The sequence below is a fragment of the Phoxinus phoxinus genome, assembly GCF_949152265.1.
Source record: "Phoxinus phoxinus genome assembly, chromosome: 7".
NCBI classification, from domain to species: Eukaryota; Metazoa; Chordata; class Actinopteri; order Cypriniformes; family Leuciscidae; genus Phoxinus; species Phoxinus phoxinus.
The window spans coordinates 273,083-290,661 of record NC_136882.1 but is presented as its reverse complement, the minus strand read 5'-3'; the positions used below and the strand labels follow the sequence as shown (position 1 = coordinate 290,661).

General features: G+C 43.6%; 1 protein-coding gene across 5 annotated transcripts in view; it reads right to left on the bottom strand.

Annotated features, from left to right (window-relative positions):
- Positions 1-291: 291 nt before the first annotated feature.
- The window catches only part of LOC307001471 (hyccin 2-like), a 68,308-nt gene continuing 51,020 nt past the window's right edge, over positions 292-17,579 (bottom strand). For all 5 annotated transcript variants that reach the window (XM_079617980.1, XM_079617983.1, XM_079617981.1 and 2 more), the window contains one exon: positions 292-1,423. In XM_079617980.1, the coding sequence (XP_079474106.1) occupies positions 297-1,423 (1,127 nt within the window). In that variant the 3' untranslated portion in view covers positions 292-296. The remainder of the gene's footprint in view (positions 1,424-17,579) is intronic.

Below are 17,579 nucleotides of genomic sequence, written 5' to 3'. Positions count from 1 at the left end.
CGACTTTCTTCTCCTTCCAAAAGCTTTGTGTGAGAAACAGCCCCAAATGTAAGCCATTTCTGTTACATAACTCTCCTCTTTTCCAAGGTCATGTTTTCATGAATCATGTAGAGCTGTTCCCAGCCACATTCCTAGTTCAGACCACTTTTATGTTTCATGGAAAAAAAGAAAACAGTACAGGTATGGAATATCATGAGGCTGAGTAAATAATGAAGATTCCCATTTTTAGGGTAAATTATTATTTTGAGAATTGACAGTCAAACTAAGTGTTCAGAGATGTGGTGGAGGATCCAGTTCTACACCTGTGAGATGATCTGCATGTTGAAGCTGGGCGACCGGGAGTGTTTAGGTGACAGCAGCTCCGTCTCAGGCAGATGTTGCTCCTGCAGGCTGAGCTTGGAGTATCTGCGCGCTTCAGCACCAGTTGAGCTCCGTTCTGCGGTGAAGCTCACATCAGGTGCGGCTGGCCTGCGGTCAAGAGCCGTGGAGCCCACATCAGGCCTGCGGTCGAGAGCCGTCGAGCCCACATCAGGCCTGCGGTCGAGAGCCGTCGAGCCCACATCAGGCCTGCGGTCGAGAGCCGTCGAGCCCACATCAGGCCTGCGGTCGAGAGCCGTCGAGCCCACATCAGGCCTGCGGTCGAGAGCCGTCGAGCCCACATCAGGCCTGCGGTCGAGAGCCGTCGAGCCCACATCAGGCCTGCGGTCGAGAGCCGTCGAGCCCACATCAGGCCTGCGGTCGAGAGCCGTCGAGCCCACATCAGGCCTGCGGTCGAGAGCCGTCGAGCCCACATCAGGCCTGCGGTCGAGAGCCGTCGAGCCCACATCAGGCCTGCGGTCGAGAGCCGTCGAGCCCACATCAGGCCTGCGGTCGAGAGCCGTCGAGCCCACATCAGGCCTGCGGTCGAGAGCCGTCGAGCCCACATCAGGCCTGCGGTCGAGAGCCGTCGAGCCCACATCAGGCCTGCGGTCGAGAGCCGTCGAGCCCACATCAGGCCTGCGGTCGAGAGCCGTCGAGCCCACATCAGGCCTGCGGTCGAGAGCCGTCGAGCCCACATCAGGCCTGCGGTCGAGAGCCGTCGAGCCCACATCAGGCCTGCGGTCGAGAGCCGTCGAGCCCACATCAGGCCTGCGGTCGAGAGCCGTCGAGCCCACATCAGGTACGGCTGGCCTGCGGTCAAGAGCTGTGGAGGAGGTGCTGCTGCTCACCGGAGCTGGACACGGATGGGCTCTCCTCCGAGCGTCCCAGTGTTTCTCTGTGGACATGCGGCTCTTCTTACAGCTGCTCCCTCGGCCGGACACACCTGGCACCGCATTCCCACGGAAACCGCTCGGCTGGCTGCTATTGGAGGCTCCGGACGAGAAGCCCTCATCGGGATCGTTCAGGACGTAGGACTCTTGCTCTCTGCTGGGCTGGTCTGGATCTGATAGACAGACAGAAATGATGCAAACAAAAGAATGAAGATGAAATCTCAAATCACACTCCAAAGGGATCAAATTTCTTTTTGATCTGTCTCCTTCAAAATGTGTCAAACACTATGTCATGTCTGTGTCATGTCTTGGTTCCATTCAGCACTGCAGACAGGAAGTAAACGCTGTTGCAAAGGAAGTAACAGAAGAGCAAGATTCCCTACATTACTGTGGTAGTTGGCAGATCTGTCCTGCATGGTGAATAATCTGACAATCAGTATACAAGCAAACTATGATGCGCTTAAATATCCGATCAGATCTGTGAGATTGTGTGATTTCATTGGCTGTGCATTATTAGCTTCGACCAAGGAGCCAGGGCTAGAATGTACATATATGTTCGATATTGTGCACTTTAGGGTTCGCTATTAAACTGACACAGATTGATAAACGCATAGAACTTTCACATTTTTAGATATGAAGACTTTGCTGATGAGTTCGGAAGGAAGGGAAACATGCACATGAGACCAGTACACTTGCAAACATGCTCCCTGATCCCTCTCAGGAGTGCAAACATCTCCTGATCAACAAACTGCCCTCGAACCACAGATACATGATGTGTGTGTTGGGTGTTCATTGTTTGAACTGTACAGGTGATACATTTTGCCATGTGAGTTTGAGATGAATGTGCTGGGAAAGATACCCGGAGTGCAGCCCGTGTTCCCTCAGTAAACATAACAGGAGAGATGAACGTCTCACAGCCTCAGTCTGACTACAGGTGGGATGCAAAAAGAAATATGGCCGTTACAGTAATGGGAGCTTTCTGATCCTCTGGCTTTGAGCTATAGTATGGAGCAGCAGCAAAGTGAAAGGAATGCAAGCAGGAATCAAAAGGAACTCTCTGCTATCGCTGCCAACAGTGCTGGGTAGTTTCTGATGACATGTATTCTGGTTTATGTCATCAGATTCTAAAAATGAAGCACTTAAATCAGTAACTGACCACAATTTGTAAGTAATCTACCCAGCACTGGCTGCCAATGACTAAATTACACAATGAGGAAACAGAGATTTCACAATTTTTTTTTGTAAATTACAGCTTTATATTCAAGTTAGTAATATCGGTAAATCTACAGATTTCACAAAAACATCACATTGAGTATGTAATGTATTAGAGTACCCCCTACTGCTGTTTTTCAGAATTATTGGGATGTTTTCTTTAGTTGACCCACATAGTGATCGGTCAACCCACCTGAAGAAGGGAACGGAGACGCCACGCCGGACTGAATGACTAATAGGAATCTCGCTAGAGAGGCCAATATACTCAGTGTAACTAAACGAGCCAATAAACATTTGCAGATTTGCAGCAGCTGCTCTGCCTCACAGTGTGTGTATACTCGCTGCAGGTGCATTGCATCTTCAGTTTTTCGCTGAGCTACGGGACTGAACCGGCTAATATGAATCCCTACCAAAGCGCCACAGCTGCTGACCGCATCCAGTGCCCTGTGCAAGCCTCCTGCCCCTTCTTGCCTGGAAGGAAGATAGGAGAGGGCTTACACAGAGAGTGTCTGTCACTGTTGTTCCATGGTAACCCATGTAGTGAGACTATTGGATAACACTGGGAAAGCGAGCCATTTCCGCTAGGAAGGAGAACGCTGCAGAAGTCACATTCTTACCCGAAGGACTTATGTGGAGATATACATATGGACTAACCCGAAGGTTGTACATATGAGATACTGGGTGACTTAGCCCAAGGGAAAGACACAGGCTTCCGTTTAGGAGCAGCCATGGAAAAATACACATATGGGATCCCCGCAGGGTCGCACATATGGCACCCAGCCTAGACCCGGTTCTCAAGGATTCAACCGATAAAGGCCTCGCGCCGGACGTGGTGGCTTTTTCACTCTGGAGCAATATAAGCACACAGTAGGGCGCAGCAAGCTGACAGAGACGGGCCTCTCGTGCTTCTGCCCGTTTAGGGTGAGAACACTGGAGGAGACCGGCTCTAAACGTAGTCTATAAAACCTAGCGAATGTGTTAGGTGTCGCCCAGCCCGCAGCTCTACAGATATCTGTTAGAGAGGCGCCACATGTCAGCGCCCAGGAGGATGCCACGCCTCTCGTGGAGTGAGCATGCAACCTGAGCGGTCAGGGCACGCCTTGTGCTTGGTAAGAGAGCGGGACAGAGAAAAGCCAGGACTGGGTCTGCCTCCTCCAGGGGCAGCGCTTGCAGGTTCACCACCTGGTCCCTGAATGGAGTGGTAGGAACCTTGGGCACATAGCCAGGCAGGGGTCTCAGTACCACGTAGTTGTCACCCGGCCTGAACTCTAGGCAAGATTCGTCGACCGAAAATCCCCTTTTTCGGGGATTCCCTACCCTCTTGATAGAGGCCAGTGCAACCATCAGCAAAGTCTTCATGAACAGAAGATTTAAGTCTGCTGTCAGCAGAAGCTCAGAGGGAGCATCCTGATGTGCTTGAAGCACCAGGGCAAGTTCCCAAGAGGATATGGATGGGGGGGGGGGGGGGGGGGGGGGTTGAGGAGGATTTAATCGTCTCGCCCCCCTAAGGAACTTGACGACCAGGTCGTGCTTCCCTACTGATTTGCCAAATATGTGGACGTGATATGCTGAAATAGGGGCAGCATGTACTTTGAGGCTGGAGGGAGACAGTCCTCGCTCCAACCCTTGCTGCAGGAAGGAAAGCATGGACCCTATTGAACACCTTCGGGGGTCCTCTCGGTGAGGGAAACACCACTCGACGAACAGGTTCCACTTCAAAACGTAAGTGTATCTCGTAGACGGTGCTCGGGGCGAAGCGATGGTGTTAAGAGCCTTTGGGGGTAAGTCACCGAGAACCTCCGCGTCCCGTCCAGGGACCAGACATGGAGTTTCCAGAGGTCCAGACGCAGATGCCACAGGGTGCCCCGTCTCTGAGAAAGAAGGTCCTTCCTCAGAGGAATGGGCCAAGGAGGGGCTGTTGCGAGGAGCACTAGTTCCGGGAACCAGGTCCGGGTAGGCCAATAGGGAGCAACTAGCAATACCTGCTCCTCATCCTCCCTGACTTTGCACAGGTTCTGTGCAAGTAGGCTCACTTGGGGAAACGCATATCTTGCTCTTTTAGGAGACTCGCTCTCTCTGTGCTGAAGCACACAGGGGAAAAGACTGCGGCAACACTGACAGGGAATTGCAGTCTGTAGACAATATGCAATCACTTTCGTTGAAGGCGCAGCTCTTACAAGCTGTGATAACAGCCTTTTAGCGCTCTCAGACAGCGCACCAAAACCAGAAGACGTTCAGAAGACACTGCTTGCAGACAAGAGCATACATGAAACGCTCGGCTTTGAAGCGAAAAGCTAAACGCCGGTGATCCACTTGTCCATGCGACACTTCTGTCGCGCTGCACTCCACTATATTCCTATGGGTGACGTCAAGCGACTTTGACGCGCTCGCAAAGAATTCCGGGAAGGCGGCACTTCATTTGAAAAAATGCCACGCGTCAAAAAGCTGGCCGATGCCCATCTTTATGCAAATGAATTCCGTTGAACGCGACGCGGCTATCCAATAGAAGCACGCACATGGAGACGGGGGGAAGTCTCTCGCGGGTCCTTTGTTCTAGATTGGCCGCTGGCTCAAAACCACGCCCATAGCGGTAAACTAGAGGAACGCCCATAAACGTACAAATGTGGGGAGGCGTCGCGACACCACGCGACATTCGTGTCGGACAAGTGGATCAGTACTGAAAGATGCAATGCAGAGCAGCTGCTCATTATATACCCACACTGCGAGGCAGAGCAGCTGCTGCAAATCATTGCATGCCAATTTTCATTGGCTCATTTAGTTACACTCGAAGTAGATTGGCCTCTCTAGCGAGATTCCTATTAGTCGCTTCAGTCCGACATGGCGTCGAACGTGACGTGAACTTGACCGACTGAAAGGGAACTGTTCAACTTGTGCAAACCTTGTGTAATTTGCTGATTTTTGAGCATGATCATCAAGGTAGGAATGTGTGTCGATTCACTCTGCTGTGTCCAACATGGCCGAACGCTAATAAACCTTATTACTGCAATGAGTATTGTGGGAGTGTGTCTTGATGCTGCACAGCTCAGGAAGAGAAGCACTAAAGAATCTACACACTCTTCTGAAGTGTTGAGGTAGTGATAGTGTCCTCTTGGACGGGACGCCGTTGCCCTGGTTAGGTGAAGTCCACCAGAGAAAAAAGGTGGTTAGAGTCCACCATAGGCACCTTCAGTCAGATAAATGTAGTTTAAAGAATTCGACACAAGATAATCAGACACATTGAACATGCTTAGTAAGAATGGTCAAGATGAAATGACAAGCTCAGGGATGAAACAGGTGTCCATGCAGCTGAATGCAAAGCAGAATAATAAGAAGGGCTGTTTGGGCCTTAATTGTTGAAAAGTATTTTTTTTTTAAACACTAAGTGAAATTAAGGCACTGATATAAACTAGGGCTGTAAATTGATTCAAATCTTCAACTAATAATTGCACAGATTTCTGCACTTAATTGCAATTAATATTAAGATAACATAAGGAAGTTTTTTAAATGGCTTTTTTTTTTTTACAAAGAACTATCAAGGCTAATATTGCCAATACCTTTGTCAAATGGATTTTTTAATTTTAATTTGAACATGTTTCAATAAACTTCAATCATCCCATTCACTAATAACAAATGTCTCATTTAGCTTTGCTTTTTTTTTTTTAAGAGAAAGAACCTCAGAAGCTTCTCTGTCATCACTCTATCCACTCTCTAGTTTAAATCAGATTTGAATTTTGGTATCATGACAACACTTACCCCTAGTGTGTGAATGTAAGATAATTTCATGTCTGCATGAGAGGGATTTCAGTTGAGAAAATATTTAACAAGTGTATATGAGATGAGCCGAAGTTATGATTGTAATACACTCTCAGCAAATTGTAAATTCAGTGTCAGTGATGCAAGTCAACAGAAGCTGTTTTTGTAAGAATTTTTTTGACAATGTATATGAATTAATTTTATTAACATTTACATCAATGTTTTAATTGCACTTAGTGTTTGCAGGAGACATGTCAATAGATGACAGCCTTCACGGCCCCATGCCACGGTCTGATGCTTCACTCATGTATGTCCTATTAGGGCTTGGGATGACTTTGAGGTTTTTTGGGTAGGTACATTCCAGGAAAGCTGAGGTGCTCTAAAGGAGTCTATTGGGTGAGTCTAAGGGGGAAAGCCCGCCTCCATGATCTGACTCCACCCCCTGCCTACCCTCGTGTGTGACTGTGAGAGAGCCCCTCCCTCCTGGCTCATGATTGGCGACAGGATCCCAGGTGGCGTGGCGGCTGGGGTAGATGGTGAGCCTGAATTCTGCATCACTTGAGAAGTCAAAACAATCTGGGATGTAACAGAACAGGGGGAAATGTGCTTCTTAGTGTCTGTGCCCAACGGGAACACGGTAAACAACATGATCAGAGTGCAACAATTTCCCACAGTGTGCTGTGAACCACACAAGGACACAAAGTCAGAAAAAGAACAGACACAAATACATCACTGGCACATGTTCCATTACAGAGAACAAGACTTTTCAAATGTAGTCTGGACAGATGATGGAAGTTTATATTAAATGTTTTTGTATTTTTTATGTTGGCTTGAGAAAGCCAATAGACTGATCTGGTATCTATACAAAATCTGTATTATTATTATTATTATTGTTAATAATATGAGACGAACATTTTCTATCACTAACTCGTTCTATAGCTTTTAAGCTACATCCACAAAACTCAGCTCAGACATTCTGAACAGATTTAAGGCTTGAACACACTATTCGACTTCTAAATCTGAACAGATTTTTAAAAAACTAGGTATCATACACTTTCTAATCTATCTATCTATCTATCTATCTATCTATCTATCTATCTATCTATCTATCTATCTATCTATCTATCGAGACTATATGCTAGAACTGTCACACACCGGAGCAGACAAACAGCAATGATCAAGGTGAGAAACATCACAGTAACTTGCAGGAAAAAGGATGAATACTAACACAGTCCCTTTGAACACAGGACACACGCTGCTGAAGAAGATTAGGAGGCACCACACACTGTAGTTATTTCTTACAAACTCATGACAAGACAAGTCAATGGTGTTAAGGTAAGAGTGAGTATATATATTGGCCATGACAAGAGAGGTAATAGTGAACAGGTGAAGGTGATCAGTTTTCCGGTGAAGGTGATCAGTTTTCCGGCAAATGAGAAGGGATTGGGGTGGGACAACTACGGGAATGCATGGCAGTACCCCCCCATGGCCCGCTCCAGAGGAACAAGACCCTCAACGCGGTAGCAGGCCTCTTCCACACGGTGCCAGACACTCTGGATAAGCCACGTAGTAGGTGATAAGGCAGATCCAGGATATCGTTTCGAACCACCCATTTTTCCTCGGGTGCATACCCTTCCCAATCACACAGACACTCGAGATGACCTCTGTGCTGAAAGTCTAGAATGCTCTTGACAGTATAGACAGGATCTCCATCAATCAGCAAAAGAGGAAGGAGTTCAAAACCACCACCTGGTTCTGTGTAGGAAGAAGGAGGTGTGTGAAATGGTTTGAAGAGTGAGACATTGAATCCAGGATGAATCTGGGTTAATCTGGGGGTTGATGAGAAAGGGCCCAGTGAAATTTAGACTTTTTAGATGGGAGCTGTAGTCAGATTTAATGGGTTGAGAGCCAGACATTCTGCCCGGGCTAGTAGTTGAGTGGAGATGACCTCTGGGCATCACCCTAGCTCTGATGACGGCATGTGGCTCGCTGAATGGGTACATGGGCCCTCTCCAGGTGAAGGTGTACATGGGCCCTTCCAGACCCTCTTGCTCTGACAGAATCAGAGGACAGTTCTGAGATGGGAACACAGACCTGACTTCGGGGACATCCCACCGGAGTAGGCGCCTGAATGCTGGCTTTGGCGATTCTCTCATCAACTGGATGGGGCAGACAAAGACGGAAGATGGCAGGACGGGCTCATCCGATTGGCGGAAAACCCTTGAAACCACTACAGTGCCTGGACTGTGTGTGGCTGAGGCCAGGAACGGTCCAGTTTTCGTGTGTCCATCTGCACACAATTGGGGCTAATAATATAACCTAGAAATTCCACCGAAGGATGTGGAATGAGCACTTTTGGACCTCGAGGAACAACCTGTGTTCACGCAGATGCTAAAGGACCAAACATGCTTACAGTGTTCCAGGAGAGAAGAAAAAATTTGAATGTCATCAATGTATACAATAACAAACTGAGAGAGATAATCTCGAAACACCTTGTTCATAAACTCCTGGAACACTGATTAGATTAAAGAAATAGAGTCAAAATCTCTAGCTGAGGCACTGGTAGATGAAGTTCCCTGCCGACTCCAAGTCAACAAGGGCATCTGTAACAAAAGACATAGTGGCAGTGGGGACAGTCACTGGCATTCTGTGGAGTTTTGAGGAAACTGAAGAGGACTGTTGAATGGAACTCACCATGACTGATGAAACGAACACTCCAGTAGGAAGTGATTGGACAAGTCAGAGTACAGGCAGAGCTGTGACTATCTCCAATGCCGTCTCTCAGATGCATAAATATGGAAGGAATCCACTTGCATGGACTCCTAAGCCGCACAAACTGATGGTACTTGAGAGTTGGAAACAGCCAAGGATGATGGTTTCCAGCTGCAGCTTGCCAGTTGGTTCAAAACTCTGTAATGAATATTGCATAAATCTCTCCAACCCCATGGTTTCATCAACACCAGACAGTTGAATCTTTAGCCTGGGATTCAAACCATGACAATAGGCAGAAAGAAGAGCAGCCTCATTCCAACCGCTTTCTGCCGCTAGGGTTCTGAAAGAAATAGAATAATCCATCACACTCGGTTTCCCACACATGTGGTGAACACTTCCTTGAAGTGAGAAATAAATCTTAAAATAAACTGCTTCCATATCCAACTCCCATTTGCCTACAAAAAATAATAAATGGCACCTTCGCTTTCTCATCCATCTCCAAGGCTAAGGAACACTAAAAGACCCTTGCATACTTCTGTCGAGCTGGAGTAAGGCACTGGCAAAGAAACAAACCTAGAAGTGATGCCCGTGGGAAGTAGCGAAGAAGAATGGGAAGCAGAAATATGTGGAGGAGGGCTGGCTGATTGAGACAAAACTGTGCCACTGGCCGGTGAGGTTAGAGAGGTTTGTAGAGCTTGTAGCAGATCTTACACCAAGGTCTTGATGGTAGCAATAAACAATCCCGGTCACTGTGTTAGCTCCATGTTGCAGTGTTGGTTTTGTCTTCTGTCACAGAAGACCAAGACAATGATGTCGGAAATGGAGGATGTTTATCATAGAACACCAGATTAGACAAATACAGAATCGCAATGGCCAAGGTGAGAAAGAGCACAGTAACTTGAAGGAAAATGGTTCCTTGAAGCATTAACTTGAAGTTCTATAATCACAGGAGAAACACACAGATGAGGACACAAGGTAGTGAGGTCTTACAAACTCATGGCGAGACAATACAATGATTTTAAGGTGAGAGTGAGTATAAATATTGTCCATGACAAGAAAAGTAATAGTGAACAGGAGAAGTTGATCAGTATTCCGTCAAATGAGAAGGGATTTTGGGGAGAACCAGGTGGAGGTATGTCAGGAACGTGTTTTTATAGGCCCATCTGATTTACTCTGACTTATACTGTCTGCCTGATGGTAAAAACTTTGAACCAAAAGCTTTTTATACTATTTTAAACTTTCTAATCAAAGTCTAATCAAATCAAAGTTTGTCTACAGACTTTACTATCTAGTCCTTTTCTTATTTTAATTAATTGTCAGTATAACCATAATGAATTAGTTATTAATACCAACCAATGGCCTTAAAAAAGAAATGACTGACACAACAAACATGACATATGTAAAATGTATTATTAGTTGTCGAGGCTTGCAAATGATGTCTATGATGCTCTGGTAGGGTGGGTGAAGACAGGCACAGTGGTTGTGACTTCAGGCCTTGGAGAAGTGTTTCTTTTTAATACAATAAACTTTAAAAACCACCAAGCAAACACAAAAAGGTGAAAAAAAGTGCAGTGTTGGGCAAGCTACTTGGAAAATGTAGTGAGCTACGCTAGCAGTTACTCTACAGTAAATCCAGCTTTACTACACTGAAGATACCTCCCTGGGAAATGTAGCAAGCTAAGCTACAGCAATATGGCAAAAGTAGCTTACTACATCTAAGCTATTTTTTTTAACATCATGTCAGTCAAACAGATGGGCAGGCATAATTTATCAGTTCACTTGTTTATTCCAAACCACAAAAAAAAAACATAACTATATAAAACATATAACTATATAAAACTATAAAAAAACAGGTGTCGAGAGTGTGAGCATCTTTCCATTAAGCAAATTTCTCACAGGTCAGCCCAAGGATTGAGATTGGTACGTGATGTCCACGTCCGGAGCAGAATGTGCTGGTAAAATTGTTTTCTTTTTGTTTTGTTTTCTTGATTCCATTTTAATGGTTTAATTACATTGTAATAACCAATGATTTCAAATGTAATGATTTAAGCAAAACTTTCTTCAAAGGTTAAACCAACCTTTAATTTTGACGGGTTGCCATGTAGACCTTAGAGTCTCTGTGTGTTTTTATGATTTGACGATAGTTTTTCTCAAATCAAGCTAAAATGCTGCTGAAGTGACTCTCAGAGCGGCTGTGCAGATAAAGTTCATGCATTAATGTCCTCATATAGGCTGAAGAAATCGCAAGAGTCATGCATGCCTCAGTGTGTGTGTGTTTGAGTGTGTGTTTGAGTGTGTGTTTGAGTGTGTGGTAAATGAAACCGTGTGTTCATTCAGAGACATGCATGATTCCTATTTAACCCCCTGGGGTCGGCAATCACGCCGGCGTGATCTGCTCGCTTTTTTTCTTATCAGTGCAAAAGAGATTCAAAATACTTTGTTGGTTTTGATCTTACATTTAAGTGTTTTACATCATTCGATCCAGTTAAGTTTCTATTTTTTTTGTGTATACTCACAATAAAAACAAAGTGTTGTGTTTTTCGCCAAATAAAGAAAAATAAACATGATGCGAGTTCTGCCTTCTCTCTGTCAGGGAAGTCCATTCTGAAACGCGTCCGAAAATGAACTGTAACTCAGCGAATACTTGTCACTCAGGAACGAGACATTTGTCTTTATGAAGCTAGAATTCTCTTCTTTTAAATGAAGTAATTTATATTAAAAAACACATATTCTTAGTTTATGTAATCCGTTTGAAACCAAGGAGAGGCGCAGTTTTTCGTTCTCTCTTCATTATTTTTAATGAGCTGAGGCAACCACGCCCCCTGGCGCTATTCACATGCTAATAGTTGAGGTGATCTATATTCACATGCTAATAGTTGAGGTGATCTATATTCACATGCTAATAGTTGAGGTGATCTATATTCACATGCTAATAGTTGAGGTGATCTATACGCATCGCACATGCCCTCCGATCAATGCCATGATGAAAACACGCAGTTTCTCGTCAGATTCACGGATAGTTCATCGCGTTTTGAGGATGGCACGCTTCTCCGGTAAAGTCGTCCTCCAGATGATTATGGACAGCGAGGAAGAATTCACCTTTTCCTCAGAGAAAGATCGCATCTCAGACGGAGAACGGCTGCATTTTCAAGAGCGAATTGATCCCACAGAGGATACAAGTTCGAGTAAGTTGTTTAGTGTTTATATAATTCTTTTCTGATTATATAGAACTCATGTGAATTTTCAGACTATATTTTGCTTAGTTTTGGTTAGCTTTTGACATCTTACAGGAAAGATTGCCTTACAATATCCCTAACATTCGTATATGGTCGTGTTTCAATGTGATATTACTCTCTAAACATATTTGTATTATATTTCAATCCGTTTTGATTAGCTTATGACACTGATTATCATGCTAAAAATACTGACTTTTGCGAATATCTGCTTAGGTGTAAATATGATTTCGTGCAAATATATTTCAGCCTCCGGTAAAATGTGATACTGTCTGAATACTAGACATTATATTTTTATATAAATGTTCGGTTTTGGTTAGCCTATGACACACGCTAAAATATTGCCACAGATGATTGTGAATGCAGGTGTAAATGTTTGAAATGCGTGCGCAGATAATGGCCATCAACAGCTCGCGATCTATGGCCCATAAATAGATATTTCTCCGTCCTATGGCCCATCAACAGATATATAGACTACATGCATTGTGCGTCCATACCCATTAATCGCCCATCTTTGGATAATGTATGCTAACACAGTTGTTTTTATTTTTTTAGGAATGTGTCTGCATCACGCTCTCCTTCTCCAGCACAGCAGAGGGACACGCAGGTGTCGTTCAGTTCTCAATCGAGAATGATGGTAAGTGCACAGACGTAATATTTTACTGATGAAATGTAATTGTGTTTACAATATACATAATATACTCGTCATAATATACAAGTAGGGCCTACCTATTCTTGTGTGAAATTACAAAATCGGTTGTCTTTTTCTTAATCCATGGCCATAGTGATTGATAGCGATAATAATACAGTTTCTTTGATTGTGTTATCAACAGATGTGACAATGAACATGTCCAAGCACCGGTCCCGAAGAGAGCCATGGCAAACAAGCAACAGGTCCAAGTCCACCCTGTCCTGGAAAACCGAGACTGATGTTGACATGGTTGCACAGACTGCGTGATTCCTGCCCGGGAAACTGGACCGCAAGTGACCTCTGTTTACTCACATTCGCCCATGAGTCTGTTTGTAACAGTATACACTACCTTTCTTTCTTTTTTTAAAGGATGTGTTAAGTTATATTGTTAGGAAAGATTTCTATTTTGAATAAATGCTTTTCTTTTTAATCAGTGAATCCTGAAAAAAATATCACAGGTTATAAAAAAATATTAAGCAGCACAACGGTTTCCAACATTGATAATACCTGATTATCAGATCATGATATTAGAATGATTTCTGAAGGATCTTGTGACACTGAAGACTGGAGTAAGGATGCTGAAAATTCAGCTTTGATCAAAAAAATAAATTATATTTTAAAGTATATTAAAATAGAAAATCATTATTTTAAATTGTAATAATATTTCACAATATTACTGTTGTTTCTGTATTTTTTATCAAATAAATGCAGCCATCTTCCAAAAATATTAAAAATGGTAATGTGTCCAAACGTTTGACTGGTACTATATGTTTATATATGTACGGTAGCACTGTGGTCTTGTGAGGCACAACATTTAGTTCCTCCACATAGAGGAATTACAATAAAAACAGATTAAAAAACAAAACCTTTGAATGTCCTCTCATTCTCAGATTCTCCTCTCTGCCTCACAGCACCTTGATGGGGCATTAGCCATGGATGGGGGAGTGTCTATTGTCTCCCCTCATTCATATTCATGGCCATCAACACCCCTACGCATAAAGCAGTACTGGCACAAAAACTGACTTGCAAAGTTTAAATCATTATATTGTTGTTTTGTGAAAGAGTGATCAGAATGATTTTCACATCATTTTGTAGTAAACATTCTAGCCTACAAGAATGGTAACTCAAAAGTCTTGTGCCAAACTATTCAGTATGAGTTATATGAGCTCATTGCAGTGACAATTTTTTCCCCAAAACTTACTAACCACGCATAATATTTTTTTTCTATAAAGTGCAAACATGTAACTTCCATTTTGCTCACATATTATTGTAGCAGAGTTTGTGCTGCAATACAGCATAATTATGTGTTGGCCAAAGGTATGCTGTAAGTAGCTGAGATAAGCACAAATGTCAGGGCATGTCAATACCTCTCAAGGGCCCCAAAAACCCCTCAGACCCCAGGGGGTTAAATACTCTTTATGCGAATATTCACATACACTAGTCTATATTGCGATTTTATTTAAATTTACTGACCTACTTTTCATCCAAGATATGACAATTGCGTGAATTTCCGTGTCATACAGTAAATTCCGTTTTTATGCATGGATTCTGCGATTCTGTCCGTGTTTTCCGCATCATGGGAATGAAATATTGCCAACTGCCGTAAAAAACATGAAGAAGTCATCGTCACTGATTCAGGATCAGTGATACTTAGCAGTTGTATTTCCGATTTTCCGAACTTTAGAAATGCTTGGGAAAATGTAGCTTGTGTGTAGTGTGGACGCTACTGCACTACTTGATCTAAAAAAGAGCTTCGCTACTGAAAAGCTATTTGATCCAGAAAACAGCGACGCTACCACCACGCTACTGAGGAATGTAGTTAAACTACTAGTAGTGACGCTACTGCCCAACAGATAAAGTGTCCATGGTACTGATCTGAAAAGAGGGATCAGGTGTCCTTGTGGTGCTGGGCACAGTGAAGTTCAGAAAGCACTGATTTAACCAACTTCATTTGGCCAAACAAACTGTAAATGGCCAGTCAATTATGAACCAGTTAAACTTTAACATCCTCCAGTCATAGGGACCAACCAACCAGAGTGTTTTAGATGTCTCACTAAAACACCTGATTCAACTCATAAGCTTCTAAGTGTATTGAATAGACATTCTGGGCGCTGGGTCCTGAGGACTGGAGTTGAGAAACACTGTGCGAAGACTTAGTGCCTGTTGGTCATTTCACACGTGAAGAGGGTATTTACATTACTCTGAAGTGAAACATGGCGAAGGAACGGCTTACAGTCTTTCTGCAGGTGTCACGCTGTGAGAGCGCGGCGTCACGTTCACTGCTGCCGGAGAGAAAGCTGAGGCGTCTCACAACAGCAAACTGGTAAGGTTGTGAAGGAGGAAGATTCAAAGGCAATGGTGTTAGGGTCTCGCTTCTACAGTTGACATTTGTGCCACAAAAAAACAGGCTCAAACACCATTGGCCAATGCAGTTGCATTGGCATCATTCAATAGGATTCTAACAGACGCATGTCTCAACGTTAATTTGTGACACACAGCTTATATAAGACTCAATATATTGGTTTGGTCATATGCATTTATGTTGATAGGTCCATCATGCCGCAGTCAAAAGAGCTGCCTGAGGTTGTTGAGGCTTGTTGTCTGGAAAGTGATTTAAAGCCCATTTTAAAGCCAATTTATTTAATTTACCATTCCTCTGCATGTAAAATAATCTACAAATGGAGAAGGTTTCAGCAATCTGACCACAGTGGGCCATCCCCATGACATGCACAATTCACCAGTCTAGCCAGTTACATACATCTAGTCTTATTTAATTTTTTATTTTTGAGATTTTAGTTTTTCTAAGTTTAGTTTTGCAAGTTTAGTTTAAGTTTAGTTTAACCTAACTCTTGTTCAATTACCGTATTTTCCGGACTATAAGTCGCTCCGTAGTATAAGTCGCATCAGTCCAAAAATGTGTCATGGAGAGGAAAAAAACATTTATAAGTCGCACTGGACTATAAGTTGCATTTATTTAGAAATTTATTTCACAAAATCCAAGACCAGGAACAGACATTTAATCTGGAAAGGCAAGTTATTCAGCTCCACAATAGCACACAGAACAACAGCTGAATAGTGTCCGGTGTGTTAGCGTAACACAGGGTTTCCCGCAGCACTTTGGCCGCCTAAGCAACATATGAGCGATATCCGCCATTACTCTGTCCTGTTTAGAGCTTATATTCTCTGCCTGAGCCGATATTTGGCCAATCAGAAGCATTTAAGATAGAATCCCCTCACCGCTCAAAACTGACTTTCTGTTCAGTGCTGAATTCTGCATGCTGGCAAATCCTCTGATTATAAAAGATATTATGAAAGATTGATTATGCCGTCAGCTTCACTGATAATAACAGAGATGTGTGAGATCGCGATGAACTGATGTCAGCTTTTAGGAATTATTAAGAGAGCGCGCATTCAGTCATGGCAAACCTGCACACCGCCTGCTCGCTTTATGTTAAATTAACAGTGGATTGTGAATGTTAATGCTTTAATAACAAATCATTTATCAGGAGCATTTATGCTGATGTGTATGGCGACACATAGACTAACACAAAGTTAAGTTAAGTTACACCTTAAAGGACAAGTTGGGTATTTTACACTTAAAGCCCTGTTTTCAGATCGTTTCTCATGAAATAGAACGGTTAAGATTAAAATTTGGACACATGCTGCTGGCCCGAGAATATTCGGTTTCTGCGCCGAATCAGATCAACGCCTTCTTCTACATCATCGAACTCTGGCCCCACCCACTGGATTGTTAGTAAGATGAGATGGAGAATAAAAGAGATACAGGATCACTGGACTAAAAATAAAATGACTTTCTAAAGGATGCTAGGAATGTGCTTATTTATTTTCAACCATGAGTATTTCTGACTTGAGCATTATTTGTTTGTTTAGTACATTTCACTGTGGATTCTATGGTAAATCAGTTCGGCACAGGCATATAGACCTAATAGTAATGCCACAACATGCAAGTAACTGTGTTCATTCTAATGCCTGATCTGTGACTGTGATTTCTGATATACCATTCATGTACAATCAGATGTTCTTTGTCTCAAAATCGTTTATTGCTGTTTATGTGTCAGTAAATCAAGCCAATGACTAAACGGTCAACTTTACATGGTTTCTCTTAGTAGCATGAAAATAATGTGCTATTTACAGAAAGCAATGGACCAGGACTATTACCACCTTCACAGACTCCATTCCCCGTAACCCTTTGCCCGGACTTATCACCCATGATTACATACAGCTGTTAATCGTTAGCCTAAGTAGCTCTGCCTATAAAAGGCTGGTTCCCTGTCACTCAATGCAAAGTTTTGTTAGTTGATTTTCCTGAGCCCCTTTCACACAGAAACTCCAGAAAAACACGGATAATGTGTCCTGGGATTTGTCCTGGTATCGTTTGATTTTGGTTTATTCACACTGCCAGTGATTTCCCGGAATCTGTGCGTGCGTTCACACACATCCCGGTAAGACACGTGACGTCAGGATATGACGTGCGCGTCGAAAACATGTTGTGGCATTTTTTTCGGGATTCGGTCGTACACTAACGCATTGAGTACCGTTCCACAAAGCTGGAGAACTCCCTCAGCTTCAGCGGATATTGAGGAGCTCCTGGGCTCGGCTTCATTCCAGTTTGCAGACATCTTTTCATTCTTTCTTTGTTGATGATGAACACAAACTTTCTTCTAAGAGCAACAGAGTCGCGCGATGGCACATGCGGTCCTGGCTTTA